The sequence below is a fragment of the Paramisgurnus dabryanus genome, chromosome 10 (assembly GCF_030506205.2).
Source record: "Paramisgurnus dabryanus chromosome 10, PD_genome_1.1, whole genome shotgun sequence".
NCBI classification, from domain to species: domain Eukaryota; kingdom Metazoa; phylum Chordata; class Actinopteri; order Cypriniformes; family Cobitidae; genus Paramisgurnus; species Paramisgurnus dabryanus.
In genome coordinates, this window is record NC_133346.1 from 8,429,274 (window position 1) to 8,449,695 (window position 20,422).

The window sequence follows — 20,422 nt, forward strand, 5'->3', positions numbered from 1 at the left end:
ATGGGCGGATCAAGAACACATCCGGGGATTTTATGTGAACTTGGGCTTGATGCGAACTTTGAATTGGAACAGTACTTGGGCCGCGACTGATGACGTTTCACAAGTCCACAAGAACACAAGTACAGACAAGAATGCATATTAAGAAACGGCTAATCTCTTTTGCAAATTAGTCTTGAAAAAATGTGATGATAAATTTGTCCAACCACGTCTGCTAATTTTTTAAAGGCTTGCTTTCCCACAAGATTAAACGAGTCAATTAACTGTATCATTAAATAATAGGTCAATTGGTGCCAAGGGATTCAATTAAGTACAATAAGGTCTGCACTTTATTACAGTAAGGGCAAATTCCAACTAAGATTGAAATCTCTGTGCTAGTGGGAATTTCCTGGTGATTTCTCTAAGTGGAAGCAGCTCTGAAGTTTATTTGCCCAGGTTTTTTAAGTTTCTTGTGATGCACTTTCAATGGACCACACCTATATAGGCCTACCGCGTAGACAACTAAATCAACCGGGCACTGACTTTGTATATACCCTCATGAAAAAAATAAGGTAGAATATTTGCTAGAGTAAACTGTAGTATGTTGTGGTACATTAACTTTGTTAATGTATACTAGTATAGTATTGACTGTTATGAAATGATAAACTGTACAAACATTTGACAGGTCGGGTGTGCGTTTATGAAGGCTTACACTACAATATCTATGTAATTTACTACAATTTAAAATGGTAAATACGTATACTATAGTATTTTTTCAGGTGGTATATTTCTTATTATATTATCAAAAAATGAATCTTACCTGTGATGTGAAAATGTCGCTCGTGTCAGTACCAGTAGAGCACATAATAAGCTCTATGTTTTTAGTGTGTTTCGTTTTAGTATTCAGTCTTCATGCTGTGAGCTCGACGGACGCTTTGATCCCTCATTTAAATCACCCTGTAAACATCTCCGGTTTCTTGTTTAACGAACTGTTGTGTTTTTATAGTGAAGTACCACAGAAAAACTGCTGAATGAATTTCCATCTCTTAACATTTAAATGTCCGTGAGAAGTTGATGTCGCAATGTAAACAGGAAGATGGGATCAAGTCCTTACCAAACTCTTCAAAGACTAAAGATCAGTCCGCAATCTGAAATATATTATTTATTTATTTTTGACAACTCAAGCAGTAGCTTTCATTCAGCATAGCCTGTAATTCATGTCAATAATATTAAAAATATTTTTGATATATTAAAAATCCACTATGGGATCATACGAATTAACATCAAAGACGAGCAATGGAGGCTACACAGTACACACTAAAGAAATATACAGTAGCCGTTCTTAAGCGGAAGTCCGCATCCTCCGGAGGTCGCATATGCAGGCGGTATACGTCATCAAGCCTGATTTATTTTAGTTAACTAAGCATTACATTCGCAAGTAATACGTATATTACAACAATTTACGATTAACTAAGTATATTAGTCAACTTTATAATTGTTAATATTGTAAAATAGGACAGTATTTATGACGTATGCAGCCTACATATGTGACCTACAGCGGATGCAGCCTTCCGTTTGAGCAACGGCCAAAGAATACAAAAAGAAATATCGCCACCTGCTGGTTAAAGACTGTCACATACTCATACATCAGTAAATCGCTTCTTTTTTTGAAATAAATATTTCAGATTGGCATTACTAGGAAAATTTCGTTTATTTGTCTTATTTAAAAATATTTTAAGTCATCTTGAGGCCCCATTGGAAGTCTGGTCCTGGTTGAAAAACACATACTTAGTTTACTGGTGTTATCTGTCCACACGGCCTTAACAAAAAAGAATCTTAAACGATTATTAAATTATGTAAATAAGAATAGAGGAGGAGTGATATGGAGAAAGATGATTGACAGGACAAAATGATCACACCCCTCCCATTCCTCTGTTTTGAACTTTATTTATTCATGAATCTCACATACCTGTAAGAATGAGACTTAATCTTAAACATTTTAAAACAGAGATAAATAAATCACAAATGAACATAGTTTAACAAAAAAAATATTTGTTAATGTCATTTCAAATGTCTAATTTGTAGGTCTATGAGCATTGTTTAAAGAAATGTAAATTATAACAACATAATACCTATAATGAAACCTTACTGTACTAAAAGAGACATTTGAGTTTGAAAAACCAAAGGTTTTGACAACGTGTTAGCATGTTTGACTATTCTTCAAAACCCCAATGTCATTATTTACTCAACTACTGCATATATTTCAGGAATGAAAATTGAAATTGAGTTAAAGGCGGGGTGCATGATTTTTGAAAAATACTTTGAAAAAAGGAGTCGGGCCAAGTACCAAAGCACTTGTAGCAATCAGCAGTAAGGGGCATGTCTACTAACCAACATTGTTGCCTGGGTTGCGTATGTGTGTGGCGGGTTCATTTAAAATAAGATATTGGGGTAGGGGGCGTGTTTGTTTGGTGATTTCAAATGTCAACGGCTTTCAGAGATCATGCACCCCGCCTTTAATATAATTATCCAGCACCAATTAAATTAATTCAGTTAAGATCCATCACCTAAAGCCATTTATCTGTGAGTGCTCAGGCATTGCCGACACATCATTGTTTTGAGTTACTGTACAGTCCATCTCTATGCCATCTTCTGCATGATGTGAATCAGATATATCAGGAGCAAGTTCATGTTTCTCGATTTCTTCATTATCACCTGCTTCTGAAATTATATCTGTGAACAGAGTTATGATGCCATACGTTGGTGTTTGTGATCTGGATTCATTGTCTGGATACAAATCACCTGTAACCAAGCAGGTATTTAGCACAGTGTGCTCTGTTGATGTAGGTATTGGGTCATTTTCAACAGGTGCTACAAGTTGTTCAGTTGTTTTAGATGGTGCTTTGTGAATTTCTGTCTGTACAGAGTCTAAACCATTGTGCCTGTTTCTGATTTTACCAGTTTTGTTGCCATGTCTTTTGATTCTTTTATGGACCTCTGAATGGGTGTGTACAGGTCGTTCACCTGAAAGAGAAAACAATGTGTATAAAGTGAAAAGTACAGGGACATTGCATAATACTGTGTATGTTATTCTTTAACAGTGACTGCATAAAAGAACTTTAAGTAAAGAAAACACAACTTTTTCACAATGTGCTATTTTGTCCCTAATTTACAAAACAATAGTCTTTAGTACTTCATAAAATAAACTTCATCTTAATCTAGGCCTACAGGTGTACTTAACTGTGCTTTTTGTCAAATCAAACTGTATGTATGTTTTAAAGGGATAGTTCACCCAAAAATGAATAATCTGTCATAAGTTTCTGACTATTAAACCTGTATAAATTTCTTTATTCTGATGAACATGAAGGAAGATATTTTGAGGAAGAGGCCGTGGCCAATCATGAGCCCAGTTCACTTCCATAGTACAAAAAAAAAACAGTGAATGGTACTCATTTCTCAAAATATCTTCCTTCGTGTTCATCACAACAAAGAAATGTACACAGGTTTGTTACAACACGAAAGTAAGTAAATAATGACAGGACTTTTACTTTTGGGTGAACTATCCCTTTAAGTAATGTAATATGAATGTATAACAGTGGCGTTTGTGAGGGGGGGGGCTTTTTTGTTTGTTTTTTGGTGTCCCCAAAAGTTTTGTCAAAAGCCCCTGATCTTTTGAGAATTGAAAACGTTTTAGTTCACAAATTTAATAGATTTTATCAGCTGTAAAGCTCGTCGTATGTGTCGAGTTTTGCAGTACAGTTTCTGCTCTGGCCTGCAGGTGGCACTGTTGACAACACACCGTTAGACATTGATCACCGTCTTTCATCAGGTAAAAATGAAACAAATTAATTTAATTAATAACTAATTTCAATTATAAATAGCTTAATAATTTAACACAGCTTACAATTTCAATGTGTACGTATGTAAAAATAAAATAACTCAAATCAATAAAATGCACTTATGCAACAGTAATGCTGTTGAAAATGTTATGACCTAACATTTTTTCAAGTTGATCAAAAAAAAAAAAAGACAGATGAAATGACAGGCAGAAGTGAGGGGGAAAAGGATTAACATAAAAATCAACAAGACCACCATGAGGACAGGCAGACCAAAGAAAAATCTGGACAACTAAAACACTGTGAAAGTTGTTTTTTTCATGCAAATATTTGCTGTGTTTGTGGGGTCAAGACCCTCATCTCATCTGACTCTACGCCCCTGATGTATAGGGTACTTATCAATTTAATACTATACTATTTTACAATATTATACTTGTTGGCAGTGGCGTAGCGTCTGGGCATGCAGGGTATGCACGTGCAAATGGGCCCGAGCCAATAGGGGGCCCGGCCCAGCTTTTAATTAAATCTTTTTTTAAATAAAATTTTTTTGTGGTCGCAATATTTATTTAAATCTACCATTAAAAGTAAAAAAGTAAAGTAAAAATATTTGACTCCCTTATTAAAAGTATATGTTGTTAACAGACCTGCGCGCCACAGTTAATAGTGCCAACGGGCAAGGTTGGGGGGGCTTTGGCTTAAGGGGGCCCGTAATTTTTTTTTGAATATAGTAAACTTCAAAACCAGAGCTACATTTGTAATGCAACTACTACAAGTAAAATAAGAGGTACAGTGATAGTTTAAAAGTTTAACAGCACATTTTTTTAGTTTATGAAAGTATACTTTGAGTTATTCTATATAAATATTTATAGGTAAATATTTTTTACCCATACTGGGAAAATATTGGACAGAACACATGCCTGGTTAAAAATTACACAATGCTGGCTTAAAAAATTGTTATGCAACCAGCAGTGGGGTTAAAACAACCCAGCATTGGGTCAATTTTAACCCAGCGGTGTGTTCTGTCCAATATTTATTACAGGTATTACCATACATACTTTATTACTGTACAAATTAATAACATAGTACAAATGCTGTGTCCACATAATAGTTAAAAACTAAGATTTACAATTTGGGACAAAAAATATAATGTTTGTGTGATCAGATAATCAAAACTTTATATTAGTGTTTAAGGTATTTGATTTACCTCTCATCCTAAAGCATCGTGAGAGGGCTACAGATATAGTGATGAGAAATATGAAGACAGATGCAGCAGTCCCCCACCACGACCTCCTACAGTCATATTCACCATCATCTGAACCAAAATATTACAATCATTTAATGCACATTAGCTAAATCTATGTTCCATTAACGTAATGAATTATCAAATTAAGTCAAATTTACAGTATTTTTATTCCAATCTTACCTGATACCCGAACAGTAATGTTGACAGGTATTTGAACCTGGTGTCTCATTTGAAAGCCATAAAATGTGCACAAATAAACACCAGAGTGTCCCAAGCTGTCCGGGTTTAGCAAATGAAGAGAACCGTTGCCTAGATGAGCCTGATCTATGTCTATTTCAGCTTTACTTTCCCACAAGTTAGCGATCCGGTGGGTCCGGCTGTCGTAGTTGAAGATGACGGTGGATTCTGTGCTTCTGATGAAAGACCAAGTAAGGGTGAAATTGTGGCGAGGTTGAGGCACCACGCAGGGGACCATGAGTCCGGCACCTTCTTCACCAAACAACTCATCTAGAAGATTGAAATATATTAAAAGCAAATGGATTTGTAACTCCGAAACAACACAGATATGAAAATGCATCTTTGTTACCTTGGTGTTTCAGTGATGCGGTCCAGACCTGCGCTCCATCTGCCGAGACAACAGAGCAGAAGTATGTGTGGTCAGAGATGTTGCCCGTCATGTTGATGGTACTCTCGACGGTGAAGAGACCTTTGGTGTCTGATGTTTTACGAGTGACGTTCTGGAGGCTTCTGATAGCACTAGCAGGTTCAGTGGCCCAGGTGACCTCAGGAGCTGGATAGATGTTCTGGGACAAACAGGTGACCCTGTCCTCCACCATCTCAAGCTTCACAAATTGAATTAAGGCTGTAAATTAAAGCATAAAACATTTATTATTTGGTTCTTTTCTTAGTATTTTTGTCTTGTTTTCAGTAAAAATATCTAAAAATTCTTAAATTAAGATGCTTTTTCTTGATGAGCAAAACGACCCAAGAAAATAAGTCTTGTTTTTAGACCAAAAATATCAAATTTAAGTGATTTTGTGCATAAAACAAGCAAAAAATTCTGCCAATGGGGTTAGCAATTTTTTCTTGAATTTAGTGTTTAAGAAAAATTTTCAAGATTTTTTTGCTTACCTCATTGGCAGATTCCTTTGCTTGTTTTATGACATTTTTTCTTGAAAATAATTTTTTTTCAGTGTAGGGACCATTTGTTTAAACATACTACTGTTTTAAATGCATTTACATGGCCAATCAAAAAGAAGCTTTTATTGCACTTTGTTTCTGAGAAGGTGAAAAGAAGCTTTTAAAGTCAGTTAACCATGCAGTACAGTAAGCGTGACCTCTTCACTGACCTTTCACCCCTAGGTTAACAAAGGTTTCCTGGTTTCCCTTCTTGGTGCTGGTGTAGCACTTATATCTCCCCTGATCCTGAACCTTTACTTTCCTCAGCACCAGCGAGGCGTTTCCCTGCGCGATCTGAGAGTTAAACAGGTTTGTCCGTCCACTGAAGTGTTTGTTCTGAAGTCCATATTGGTCTTTATAGTAGTAGTAGCTGTGGACGGGGATCTGTTGTTTGTACCAGTGGATAACCACAGCCCCCGTGGGCCTGAAACTGCAGGGTAACACACAGTCTTCGTAGAACAGACACGTAACGTGTGCATCTAGATTGAGACGAAGAAAGCTTAGTTTATAGGAACAAATGTGAGCCAGTCTGTAAAAAATTTGATTTATTGTTTTTTTCCATAAAATCATTTTATGTAAAGAACATACTTGATATCTTTAATACTGACTGAGTACATGTCAAAGATTGATTTCAATGTGAAATCAATGACTGAAATCAAACTTTGATGCTTTAATGAGACTTTAGCCTGAATTTCACGGACAGGGTCAGATATGAATTATATTATTTTTAATAAGAATTAATGCAGTATGTTTTTGATCAGTTTTACATCGGATGCAAACACAAAAACCTAAATGTACCTCAACAGAGCATGTTGTGATACATTTTTTGCAGTACAAAAAGCATGTTCTGTCCATTTTATGAATTTAACCCTATAAAACACTTTTTTCGAGTGTTTGTCAAACAAAATCAGATTCTTAAATAAAGCTGTCCCCTCCTGAACCTGTTTTTTCAGACAGTCAGCTGATTATTTCCACACTGTAGGTGTTTGGATATTTTCCTGCAGGCTGCAGACAAGGATGAATGAATCCCAGAATCTTATTGTTCTCTTTAACCAGGGTCATTAAACTTAAACTAATGGAGTTTCCTACAAGTGCTGCTTTGATTCATGCACCGGGCCTACAGCTAAACAACAAGATAGTGTAGTTAAACACAAAGTTTTGACAAATAATCTTTAACAGTTAAAAAAAGTATTTATTTGCATGTCTGTAAAAAATACACGTATCTCCATCTCATTAAGTTAAATGCTTAATTGCTAAATAATTTAATTGTTTTATTTATTATAATATAAACACTTAAATTTATATAATACATAAAACATTTATTTATTTATAGACTTATTCTGGGAATATAACTATTTGTGCAATAAAAATGCACAAAAATGTTACTTTAACTTAACAAATTAAGTTAAACAATTTCAACTTGTTTTTTTAAGTTATGTCAACTTATCACAAGTCAAGACTTAAAATAGTAGGTTGAATTCACTTGCAAAAGTTGTTTTAACTTAATCCTGCTTTTTTTACAATATGTGTGACCCACACTTTTTTGAATAAGTTTTACTTGAAATTTTAAGCAATTGCTTAAAATTTTATGTAATACTTACTTTAAAAAATGAATGCAAAATGATGCACTATATTTATAAGTAAATCCAGCCTTTATTTTTTTCAGTGCAATCGGTGAAAACCCAACTAAGGATTTTTTGTGATTTACATTTATGCATCTTTTGGCAGATATTATTATCCAAAGTGAGTTAGGAGTGCATTACAAGTTATAATTTTTTTTAGCTGTATGTGTGTGTGTGTTCCCTGGGTTTGAACCCATGGTCTTTTGCCCTTCTAATGCTCTACCACGAAGCTATACAGGAGCATAAGTACCAAGACAAAAGTAACATTTTATCTTAGAAAGCACTGAAAGTTTGTAACCCTTTAAATCAAGGCCAAAGTCTTTTAATATAATTATGATTAAGTGTATCAAAGTTAGATTTTAAATCATCTATTTTACATATATATGTGTGTGTGTGTTTGTTCTTACCTTTAGTAATGAGTATACCAGACACCCAACTCCGAAGAAGCACGAATGCAGCGTATAGATGTAGCACCTCCATTACTGACAGACTGCGCCACATTTACCAGGACACCAAAACCTCTCTCACCTCTCCTTGTATGTGCATGTGTTCTGAGTGTGTGTGAGAAAGGGGGAGAGAGAGAGACCCTTGTGGACATATCAATTAAACCGGTAAATAATTAACCAGTTGGTGCATGAGTGGACATATAGTGACCAGAACTGGTTTGGTCATGTTAACAGGTGCAATTAAACTTCAGGGAAAAGAACACGGTGAATTTAAAGCTCAATAAATACTGTTGTGTGATTGTCTGTCTGTGTGTCCATATGTTGTGTTGTGGTTATAAATAAAACTGTTTAAGGGCTAAATATATATTGCTGATAATATTAAAAAGAAAGATAAAAGCAGTAAGGGTTATGGAAAATAACACATTTTTAATAATAATAAATAACTTTTTTAATTATAGTCTTTCATTTCCATAAATTATTGAAGAAATTAAGGCATAATTATAATACATAAAATGTTCAAATTCATCTTAACATTTTCCTGGTTATCCTAAAATGTTGAAATACTGTGCTGTTTAGAAATGTTGGTCTATCCAAGCATATATAACTGTGCTCCAAACGTCTTGACTGTTTTTTTAATGTTCTTTCATCTCTCAATGATTAACTTATAAAGTTATTATCTCATGGTTGTGACATAAGTTTATTTTCTGCTTGCTGTTCTCCTGATGTCTTGGCTATGAACACAAAAGACAACATACGTTGAAAGATTAGATGTTTACAGTCCATCATTTGACAGCATATTTCTTAGTATGCAATACGACATTTTAACTGAGATTACCAAGATAGACTTAAACTAGTTGCACTGTGATGCACTGAGGTGACAGCTCTTATGAGTGGATTATAAAACACAAGGCATTAAAACATAGATAGTACGATACCTGTGTTCATGTTTTGCATCTCCTCATCTGCCTGAGCTCCTTCTTGACTCCTTTTTGATTTAGCTAAAAACAGAAACTTCATAGAGTACTACTGATTATACTGTATGATTACTGTAATGATTATACTGAATTGAGTTCTGTGTATTACCTCTATATCTTTTTATTAGTAAAGTTAGCCCTAAGAGAGCCAGTAAACCCAAAACAATCCCCAACATCCACAGATTATATTTGGCAGAGTCTGCAGAGAGAAAGAAAGTTGTGAAACTACATCTGAATTAATTCATCTTTGAATTAGTACATAGATGAAATGCATACCGTTGCTCTTTTTGGACTGTGTCAAATCGACATTGGTCTCTATGCGATGTATTGTCGTTTCCCCATAAAATACACACGAGTAGATTCCAGAACGATCCGGGCCAACAGGATTGTCCAGGGTGAGAGATCCATTCCCTTTCCATACGAGGTCATCCTTTACTTTAGCATAATCTTTGAAGCTGGTGGTTTTACGTGTCAGGCTGTCATGCCTAAGGACATCTGTGGTTTTATTGTCTTTGGTTAAGGTCCATACGAGTGTGCTGAACTGAAGGTTTTTGGGAGCTGTACATGGAATTACCAGGTTTTGCTTTTCAAAGCCAATGATCTCTGTGATGTAAAAAGGAAAAATATATTATCAAGAATTTTCCATTATCATTACAGTTTTTGGAGTTTTGTTAAAGCTGAAGTGTACCATTTTTATCAGTGATGGTTTCAAATAATTTTATCTCAGCCTTGTTTTCAGAAAGTCATTTGAAGTTTGGGATGGCCAGTCAAATGTCGGGGGGTCCAGTGCCACCTCGGACACCTCTCTGGCTTTGCCACGGTTTTAAGTGTATTTAAAAAGTATATGATGTATATTTATGAATTGATATCAGTGAAAAACCTATACCAGCATCCAAGTAGAAGTATGTTAAATGTTAAGTCATTGCAGAAGTCAAGTGGTGCAACCAGAAAGTCTAACGCTGGTTTCACACCGCAAGCGTGAGCAGCGTTTAAGGAAAGCATTTGCCACGCGTGGCCATTGTGCTTTCACACTGGCTGCGTTTGCAGTGCATACTGTGCAGTTTAATAACAGTCTAACAATCTAAAGTTCACATTACTTTATTTTACATGCAATTATGAGCAAAACCTTTTCAATACGCTTTTTGAAGTTCTGTGTAATTTATATAATTGTGATTTGTTTAATCCACATTGTTTTCGTGCTGTTTTGGTCCGTGTAATGACAGATATAGACACAATACACAATTATAGACATAAAAAGCCCACATTATTAAATCTGTTTCTCTGAAGATTTTTAAGATATAAGCTGGTAGCTCGTTTTAGCTGGTTTAAGGTGGCAGTACCTGGTCCTCCCAGCCTGGCAAAGCTGGTCAAACTGGTGGGTCAGCTGGTCTTCCAGCCTGACCAGCTAAGTCAAGCTAGACCTGCTTAAAAAGTGACCAAAACACAGCTAGACCAGCTTGCTAGTTGCTACACCAGCAATATCATCTAAAACCAAGCTGAGAGACCAGCTAAAACCAGCTCACCAGCTTACGATGGTCTTACCTGGATTTTTTAGTAGTTTTTTTTTTTAAATATTTCATTGCTTTCTGTTAAATTGCTCAAAGCCATGACCGTTTAAAACAAACTTGGCATCACAATGATATTTTTTCCGCGTGAATCAATCCACAAGCATTTAAACCATAAACAAAGCACTGTCACTTTAATTGAGCGTTAGCAGCGCAGCAAAAATAGATCCGACGCCGAAACGATCGCAGCACTGCTGCTTCAGCGCCGCTCCTGCTACGCGCGCACGCGTGATGTGCATGCTTGTTAAAGGGATAGTTCACCCAAAAATGAAAATTCTGTCATGATTTACTCATCCTCATGTTGTTCTAAACCTGTATGAATTTCTTTTTTCCTGATGAACACAAAAGAAGATATTTTGAGAAATTATGGTAAATGCACAGCATATAGTGTCCACTGACTTCCATAGTAGGACAAATATGTGATAAATGATGAAGAAAATATTTTGATAAATGATGGAAAGCACACAGTTGACGGTACCCATTATATTCCATCATATTTTATTTTTTACTACGGAAGTTAATGGACACTATATGCTGTGTGTTTACCCTCATTTCTCAAAATATCTTCTTTTGTGTTCATCAGCAAAAAAAAATTCATACAGGTTTGTAACAACATGAGGATGATGACAGAATTTTAATTTTTCTGATATTATACACTTCCGCATTAAATTAGGGTCAAATTGTTTAAGCTGCCTATTTGACAGCTCACTTAATAACATTCAAGTTATCAATCATCACATTATCAAGTCCTTAACATCATCTTACCTTGTAGCTGTAAAGATGCTGTCCACGTCTGTGTGCCATATTTGGAGGTGATCTTACACACATACATCTGATCAAAGCTGTTGTTAGGCAATTTCACGATGCTCTCGACAGAATATAAGCCCTTCTCCTTTGAAAACATACGTGTGGTTGGGTTCAGAGGGGTTAAACTGGGTTCTGTGGTCCACTGTAATGCTGGTGCTGGGTAGACGTCTTTTGTAGAGCACTGAATCATATCAGAGCTGGGCTGTTTGTTAATGGAGATCATTCTGATGGGAGCTGAAACAATAAGATTTATTTGTATGCGCGTTTTACATTTACAGAACACTAAAGACTACTTTGTGCTAGAAATGAAAACATTTTCTTTTGGGAGCATATATGAGAAAATACTGTGGTACAATTCAGTATTTAATATCGATTTAATACATTTAATATCATTAAAATATTAAATATAAAAAATGAAATTTAATATCGATTCATACTTTAACAAGTAAGTGTAGTAATTATTACTGTAATATACAATTACCAAAGTATACTAAAGATGTTGAGTCCCACACAAGAGGGTGGAGCTTATGGACATCACCTATGAACACCAGCCACTTAAAACCTCAAACTTTCAAGATAAAGTGTTTTCATATTCTGACAAAAGAAACAAACCTTCCACTGCCGCTATAACATGTCTCCAAATTGCATTGTTGACCACACATTTGTATCGTCCTTTACTCTTGATGTCTACGGGGTTTAGAAACAGCGTCGCATTGCCATTGGAGATGTGGTCGTCAGGCACCCGTATGTTGCCGTTGCTAAGGAGCTTTTCTCCCTTTTGTAAATTGAATATGAGCAAGCCCTGATGGTACCACTGAATGCTCCCAGCAGCATCAGTGGCGTTGAAAGAGCAGGGCAGGGCACAGCTCTCAGAAAAGATGCAGGTCACTCGATCCTCTGCAAATGAAAAAAAGCCAATGAGATATTTCTAGAATAAATAATTTGTTGTAATAGCCTTTTAAAACCAAACCACCTACTGACACCTAATGCACTTATTTAACACAGGAAGCCTAACTGTGGGTTCACACCAGACGCGAGTTCAACAATTTGTGCGACAAAAGCAATGCAAAGACCCGATCAGACACGTCCTTGCGTAGGGAGATGTGAAAGAAGCGATATGAAGCGCTATTTGCCTCAAACGCATCTTCGCCCAAGTTGAAAATAATCAACTCGAGCGAAAAATTCACATGACACAAGTTTAAATCCCGCGAGTAATCTAGAGCGAGTAACACGATGTAACATGCGTTTGGTGTGTACGTAACATAACTGTGGGTTCACACCAGACACATTTAAGGCATCAATAAAGCCCGATTTATAGTCGTGCGTAACTTCTACACCGTAGCTACGACGTATATCCGTAGCCGGTGCGTAGCTCTGCGTAGCCTGACTTGCACCTCAGAAAAATTTTAACAGCGCGTCAGTTCTATGTGGACTGTAAGCACTGTGATTGGTCCACCAGAGCCCCTCCAGTCATGTAAAAAAAACTGCGTCATAGGTATTTCCGTTTGCGACGGTGAAAACAAAGATGAGCCAAGTTGAGGAGTGATTTAACTCAAACTGCATCAAAAGTCACTGTTTATTTACTTCCATCATTGCTGGTCTTCTCAAATCATACACAACAAGTTGCTGTTTCTTCTTCGTTTGTGGGTTAACTTGCCAAGCTTCTTCTTCTTTGACGGTCGCGCTGCTACTGTGGTTACACACGTGGTCTGAAGGTTGAAAAATTACATGGTGTCGCTTTAATTAAAATATTACATTTTAGAACTGTTTTTGTCATAAATTTTCTTTCGGGGGGCTGCGAAAGAATACACTGTACACAAGGGGGGCCGCACGCTGAAAAAGTTTGAGAACCACTGGCTTATACATTTCACATGAGCAATAGATACTTTAAAAAGGATGTGTTCATTTTTTGCGCATTTTTTGAGTTATGCTATTTAACACATTGTTTGTCATTTTGTGTTGATTTTGTGTTAAAATAATTAAAAAGTGACATCACGAATTATGGTAAAAGTAAAACAAAATGTGTTATATAATAACACAGAGATGTTTCTAGTTTTGGACAACGCATTAAATGCATTTGTCACATATGCTATTCTGAGCCACCCCCAGGTTTCCAAAACACACAATGGGTGGGTGTGCATGTGTACAGTACATACATGTGTACACACAATGCATGGCAAAGAAAGTACTCTTTTAAGCATTCTGCTGCCCCTTTTTGCTACTTTAATGTGGTTTATTCCATAACAAACCATCCAATTTCACGGTAAGAGGTCATTTATGACCACTTGTTACTTCTTTTGTTTAGCCTTCAACACACTGACCTTATCTGACTCACAAGATCCTTTCCAATGAAGATTGTTTGGCTATAAATACAAAAGAGCCGTGCCTGTGACAGAATGCATGATGGTGCACACTAAGAAAGGTTGTGTTCATTATTTACACATCTTTCTGTTATCCTATTTAGCACATTTAGGGTCAGATGTACTAACAGCTTGCACCAGCACAAACCACACTCTTAGAAAAGATGTGTTACTTTTTTACAAATCTTTGTGCGTTAAGCTTTTAACACATAATGTGTAATTTTAACACATTATGTGTCATTTTGTGATGAATTTGTGTTAAAATATAACACAAGTTGTGTTAAAAGTAACACATAGGGCCCTATCTTGCACCCAGCGCAATTGACTTTGTCAGTGACAACAATTGCGCCACTGACCAAAAAAACTAGTCTAAAGTCAGTGGCGCGTTGTTCATTATGCTATTTTAAGGGCGCATGCTTGACCATAATATAGCGTGCACAACGCGCACACACTTTGCTTATCTAATCTACACAGATGCAACAGTTATTTTTGCAAATCATAAATTGTTACAATAAAAAATATTAACATGAGATAAGGGAAATCATAGTGGTGAGCATTGTAGTGATAGTTTTTATTTATTGTGTGGCTGCGTTAAAAAATTCTCATGCAAATAACGATTAAAATATTTTCATAAGTTTGTTGTGTGGCTGTATTACGTTTATTTTATGTAAATAATTATTAAAATGTTTTCATAAGCAACCTTAATGTATATGAACTTGATTTGTAAGTGTACTTTGGGGTTGGACCTTGCTTGCGTTTCTTGGGTCCGATTTCAAAGCCCCCAAACCCTTTCAGTGGTGAGGGTGGACGCAGCGATGTCCTCTGCTGGCGTCAGGTCCTGTGTAGAGGCAACCTCCCGTTACACGGCGTGCCCGATTTATGCTGGCAAGCTTGGGATTCCCCCGTCTCCTGACATCATTGTAGCGCTTGGCGCAACAATGGGGATGCCAGCTGATGAGACAATTGTGGCTATTTCCTCTCACGCCTGTGTAACCTACGCTGATTTGGGCAGGTTTCTCCTATCCCCATACAAAACAACTTCTCTGTCTTTGACTGCTCTTACAAGAACGTCGGTCTCCTCGGCTGTGAACCGCTCCTGGCGTACGCCTGGTAAATCCGTCATAATAATAGCAACCCGCCATGGAACTTGCGCCCTTGCGTTTAAAGGGAATGTTGGATAGCGTTCTGATTGGTTTATTTGACGTTACGCCCAAACCACACCTATGAAAAATGAACCTACTTCAGACCAACCCCTTATTGATTTGCGCCCGGCGCAAGAGTTATTTCTCACGCCAGGAAAATAGCAACAGCGCCCAAGATCCGCCCACAAACTCACTTGCGCGTTGCGCTTCGCACTTGCGTTTCAGATCGTTAAAATAGGGCCCGTTGTGTTAAAAGTAAAACAAACTAAATGTGTTGTCCCAATAATAACGCAGAGATTATTGGGACAACACATTAAATGTACTGGAACTGATTGTGTTGTTTTTAACACATCCGTTTTAAACTACAGTAGACACATCTCTGCGTGACACAAAACTAACACTAATTGTGTTGGTTTTTAACACATCCGTTTTTCGAGTGTGGTTGATCTTTCTGTTTTGACAGAGGCACAGTTCTGCACGCATTGTGGGACTACAATTGAGGAAATGAACATTGTGGTGTTGTCACCATCTGAGAACATTGCTGATGTGCATGAGTGTGTTTGTTATCTGATGAATGAAGTCTGACACAGACATTCCAACCTGCAAAAAGTCATTTCAGGGAGGTATCCTGAAGCCTCCCCAACCAAAATAGCATCATATTTTATAGGCCTCTGTATGCCTATTTGTTTAACTAGCTAGTTATTACTACCATAGGTACTGGCACCTTCTAGTAACAAATCTTCTCCGGATAAAAACACAGGAGAAGAAGCTGAAACAAGTGATGGAAGAAGAAAACTTATAACAGTCTAAAAACAAACAGTGTTATATAGCACCAAAAGTGGTTCTTTGCTCGTAATCATAGAAGAACCGTTTTTAGTGCCATATAGCACCGGTGAAGCACCTGTGTAGAACCATATGGGGGCCATATAGCACCACTATAGCACAAAATATGGTTCTACATGGTACTATGTGGTTCTACACAGGTGCTTCACAGGTGCTTCACCGGTGCTATATGGCACTAAAAACGGTTCTTCTATGATTACGAGCAAAGAACCACTTTTGGTGCTATATAGAACCATTTTTTTAGAGTGTACTAAACTAGTAGTTTACTAAGAGTACACTTCAGTGTGTACTTTCATAAACCAAAAAATACTAATTGTACTACTACTACTAGATGTATAGATCGAGAGAGAGAGAGAGAGAGAGAGAGAGAGAGAGAGAGAGAGAGAGAGAGAGAGAGAGAGAGAGAAATTGAAAATTGAATTGAGAGAGAGAGTATCAGGGTTCCCCACACCTTGGTTAACTTTAAATCCAGGTCCAATACCCTCAAATTTAAGGACTTAATGTGCGGACACATTTCAAGTGAGAGCAGGGATACATTGTGTTACCTTGAAAGATATATTGTTACAGTTTTCATGTGTCAAACACAACTACGCAAAAAAAGCATTTTTATTTGGATCAAAATTCGCATACAGAAGATATAAGCATTTAAAACAATTAAGCACGTGCGCTAAAAAAATCTAGAAATTTCATGATGCATCCTACGCTACACAGAGAATAATATGGATTTTTTCCAGAAAACTTATTGCAAAAAACAGATTCAAGCACTTTCAATGACCTGATTTATGTACCTCTATTTAAAAACTTTCCAGGGCCTTGAATTTTCCCCCTAGATTCACAAACTCCGTGGAAACACTGGTGTATGTGTGTGTGCATAATGTTAAAAATGTAATTTGAGGTGAAAATAAATTGTTACTGTAATAAAAAAAACTCTGATCCCTGTATTTACATAAAATGATCTGGGCTAAGCCCCGGATATCCTTCAATGCTGGAAACGCCCCTGTTCTTGAACAATTATCTCATCGAAAATAACAAATGTTTTGGTTTCCTAGGAATCTAAATGTTGTTTATTTTGCTTGATATAAAAATAAACTAACCTCCTACGACCCGAGATTTGGCTTGTCTTTTTTCAGATTTCTACCAGCTATTTTGGGGTTAGGAAGAACCAATAAATATAATAACCAAATATTTTTCTTAGAACATGAAGCAGTGTATTTGTCCATGTTTGTGAACAGCAGGTTCCAGTTACACAGAATTAACTATTATGGTGCAAAACAACAACAAAAAATTTGGTCTAGGAGGTTAAAAGGACTTTGTTGTTATTTATTCTTTACCGGAAGTTACGTGTTTTCCACGAAAGCCGCTAGTTTATGTTGTTACTGCTGAAACCGTATATAAGCTCCTTATAATATTTATGTAAACTGTTTTTATTTATATTCCATTGCAACTTTAAACAGGTCTAACTGTGGGTTCAAACCAGACACGAGTTCAACGATTTGCGCGAGTAGATTACATAAAAAGTCAATGCAAAGATGCAATCAGACGCGTCATCGCGTGGGGCGATGCGTATGACGTGATATGGGCAGCATGTTTGCTGCGAAAACACATGCTGTTCACCCCAAACACGTCTTTGCTCAAGTTGAAAATATTAATTTTGAGCGAAAAATTCGCATGACAAAAAGTTCAATCCCGCGGGTAATCTAGAGCGAGTAACGCGTTTGGTGTGTACGTAGCATAATGCTGCGTTCACACTAGCCGTGGTAGAGGCGTCAAGCGTGAGTGATTTCAATATTAAGTCAATGTAAAGATGCGTTGACGCGCGTCTGGATGTCTCTTGGCGTGGTAGACGCAATTCTGCCTCATTTGCGAGTCTAGTTTGTGCGAATGACATGAATTGAGTGTTACCGCGGGAAATGCACGAGTTGAAAAATCAGAACTTTGGTGGAAAATGCAACGCATTTACCAATCAGGAGCTTGCTCTAGCAGCGACGTGATTACAGGAAGCGAGCGGAGTCACAGAAGCCTCTCCCATGACGTGGATTTCCACGTGAATGTCTCAATGACTAGAATTTCATGCTTGGCTTTCACACACGCATGAAGCGAGTACACTCAACATGTTCAAGCGTCCAACTATGTGCGGTAGACGTGAATCTAACGCCTCAAACGCATCTGGTGTGAACCCACAGTAAGGTGTTTGTTTTTTCATGTAGCCTTAAAAATATGCACATGAAATTAAACTTGTTGAACTCACCTCAACATGTCTTTTACAATCATTTAACCCGCCATGGGTAGTGCTGAAGTCACTGTTACAAACTGTACAGCGTGCAAGATTCTCATTATTTTTAACTCTTATAAGACAGGGGTACACTTTCGTGTAGTCTGGCATAAAATGTGTCTTATATTTTTGGGTTACTCTCCCTCTGCCATGGCGCTCCTGTTTCTAGAATCTAGATACACTGATTAATTCATTTCAGGAAAAGAGATAAAAGCCCACCAACGATGACAACTGATTGGTTGATTTACCGAAACCAGCCAATCAGGATGCTATCTGTCTTAAATGCGCTTAATGAGGCAACACTAGCACACACACGCTGGGTCTCCCCCTCCCTCTCGGCAGTGCGCACGCTACACGGTTTGGAGCACAGTATCTTCTGTCTCGCATGAGCGCTCTTGCTCACTCGTTCTAGATTCCGGGAGAGATTGTAACTAATTTGCGGGCACCGGGGAGCCGCTATCAATATGCGAGAGACTCCCGGAACTTCCGGACGACTTGGGATGTTTGGTGTCTGATGACAAATGTTTGAGAAATAAATTGGTCCTTAGCTTTTACTGGGATAGTACTTTTTCAAAAAGTACGCATTTTCATCTAAAGAGCTCATTAGTACTGGTAGGCTGATACTGATACCAAATGTATACATTAAGGGTCGTTTTTTTTGGACAGGGGTAAGACTAGTCCTAGACTAAAATAAATGTCCAAAGAGCTGTCCAAACTGAAAACAACTTGCACTGACATATCTTAAAATATATCAGTGCCCATTGTTTTGCCTCAAAATGCACCCAAGTAATGTTTTTAGTAAGGCATGTTTGTTAAAACTAGTTATATTTCCTAATTGCTAGTTTCCATTTAAGTCATTTTTGCTAACAAACTTTACGAAATATAATTCTGGTGAGAAACTGGCTTATGGAACTAAATGGTACATATTTTAATAGGTACTGCCCCTATTGTCACTGGGGCAGTACCCTTTAAAAAATGTAGGTACAAATATTTATCAATATGTACCTTTGAAGTACTAATATGCACTTTTTGGGTACAAAGGTACTGTCCCAATGACAACTTTTGTACCTTTATTTTTGAAAGTGTATACAGGAACAGAATAATACAAATTACCATAAGAAAAAATAAAAAAATCTTACTGCAACAGTGAGATTGACTGCCGTGTATGTTTGCTTAATATAAGTCAGATCTGATCAAAGTCACACAAACTACAAACAGGTAATCTCTTCATTTCTAATAGCTTACACAATTATTGTAACTTTAAACATAATAAGGCCATGGGAGTTATAAGATAAAACACATATGTGATAAGTAATGCTTATGTATTTAAATGTATTAACTCTAAAGACTATTTAACCATAACTAGAAAACGTGTCTTTGCCTGTTCCTACCAGCGTTCATTCCTTATCCAAGGATCTTTCCTGATTTATTGTCAGTTTATCTGTTGTGACATTCTGTGCAAACTTGTCCCAATTAATATTGATCTATTAAAGTATTAACATGCCCTTAAAATAGTGACAGAGAGTACAAAGATCTCACTCCTAACTTAACAGGTTATTTATGAAGAAAGTGAAGCGTTTAATTTAATTAAAGAAAGTGGTGATTAGCTTATAAGAGCCTTGTTTAGCTTATAAGTTTTGAAACTAACAATCCAACAAAAACTGGCATACAAGAAAGAAGTTACTTTTAGGAAAGTCTTCAAAAACTGCCAATAAATTTCCATCTTACCTGTAATCTTAGATTCCACCAGGGAAAAAATCCATAAAAGAATATAAATGCTATAATAAGACACCTTTGACATTCTCTCTGAAAGCAATGTGATATAGCAAAGAGAGAGAGAGAGAGAGAGAGAGAGGTATTGAGCTAAAGAAAAGGGTGTACAGAAGAAAATCTGCTAAGAACCATCAAAGAGCCTCTCTCTCTCTCTCTCTCTCTCTTTCACACACACACACCCACCCAACCACACACACACACACACACACACACACGCACGTACGCACGCACACACACGTACACACACACACACACACACAGTGTAATCAGACCCTGTTCTCTACTCTAACTGCTTTAATAGAAAAGAGACAACCGAAAAAGTTGCTGGATCGGATAAAAGGATTGGTTAATATAAAGAGCCACACAATTTTGGGTTTGTTCATA

General features: G+C 36.9%; 3 protein-coding genes across 7 annotated transcripts in view; all 3 read right to left on the reverse strand.

Annotated features, from left to right (window-relative positions):
• Nucleotides 1-1,070, reverse strand: part of phldb2a (pleckstrin homology-like domain, family B, member 2a) — a 37,064-nt gene extending 35,994 nt beyond the window's left edge. For 3 of the 4 annotated variants that reach the window (XM_065260540.2, XM_065260542.2, XM_065260543.2), the window contains exon 1: nt 797-1,070. In XM_065260540.2, coding sequence (XP_065116612.1) covers nt 797-841 — 45 coding nt within the window. In that variant the 5' untranslated portion in view covers nt 842-1,070. The remainder of the gene's footprint in view (nt 1-796) is intronic. The other variant, XM_065260544.2, reaches the window with a different exon arrangement.
• Nucleotides 1,071-1,893: 823 nt separating this feature from the next.
• LOC141282902 (uncharacterized) lies at nt 1,894-8,635 on the reverse strand. 2 transcript variants are annotated; one of them, XM_073816013.1, is made up of 7 exons: nt 8,264-8,635; nt 6,405-6,713; nt 5,642-5,917; nt 5,236-5,562; nt 5,017-5,124; nt 2,779-3,000; nt 1,894-2,709 (listed from the first exon to the last, which is right to left on the reverse strand). In XM_073816013.1, the coding sequence occupies exons 1-7, from the start codon at nt 8,355-8,357 to the stop codon at nt 2,540-2,542; spliced, it is 1,506 nt and encodes a 501-aa protein (XP_073672114.1). In that variant the 5' UTR covers nt 8,358-8,635; the 3' UTR covers nt 1,894-2,539. The 2 variants fall into 2 exon arrangements, with proteins under 2 accessions (XP_073672114.1, XP_073672113.1); XM_073816012.1 differs by having other exon boundaries at nt 1,895-3,000; nt 8,264-8,632.
• Nucleotides 8,636-8,708: 73 nt separating this feature from the next.
• LOC135742173 (HERV-H LTR-associating protein 2) lies at nt 8,709-20,156 on the reverse strand. The gene is made up of 7 exons (XM_065260539.1): nt 19,994-20,156; nt 12,261-12,545; nt 11,607-11,882; nt 9,553-9,879; nt 9,386-9,475; nt 9,238-9,300; nt 8,709-9,033 (listed from the first exon to the last, which is right to left on the reverse strand). The coding sequence occupies exons 1-7, from the start codon at nt 20,064-20,066 to the stop codon at nt 8,981-8,983; spliced, it is 1,167 nt and encodes a 388-aa protein (XP_065116611.1). The 5' UTR covers nt 20,067-20,156; the 3' UTR covers nt 8,709-8,980.
• Nucleotides 20,157-20,422: the final 266 nt, after the last annotated feature.

Coding starts and splice junctions, on each gene's coding strand:
- LOC141282902 (XM_073816012.1), bottom strand. CDS start 8,357: ATGTGGCGCAGTCTGTCAGTAATGGAGGTGCTACATCTATACGCTGCA. Junction 5,918..6,404: donor TGTTAACCTAGGGGTGAAAG/GTCAGTGAAGAG, acceptor TTTAATTTACAG/CCTTAATTCAATTTGTGAAG. Junction 5,125..5,235: donor CATTACTGTTCGGGTATCAG/GTAAGATTGGAA, acceptor ATTTTGGTTCAG/ATGATGGTGAATATGACTGT.
- LOC135742173 (XM_065260539.1), bottom strand. CDS start 20,066: ATGTCAAAGGTGTCTTATTATAGCATTTATATTCTTTTATGGATTTTT. Junction 12,546..19,993: donor GGTGGAATCTAAGATTACAG/GTAAGATGGAAA, acceptor TTTCATTTGCAG/AGGATCGAGTGACCTGCATC. Junction 11,883..12,260: donor TGTTATAGCGGCAGTGGAAG/GTTTGTTTCTTT, acceptor TTATTGTTTCAG/CTCCCATCAGAATGATCTCC.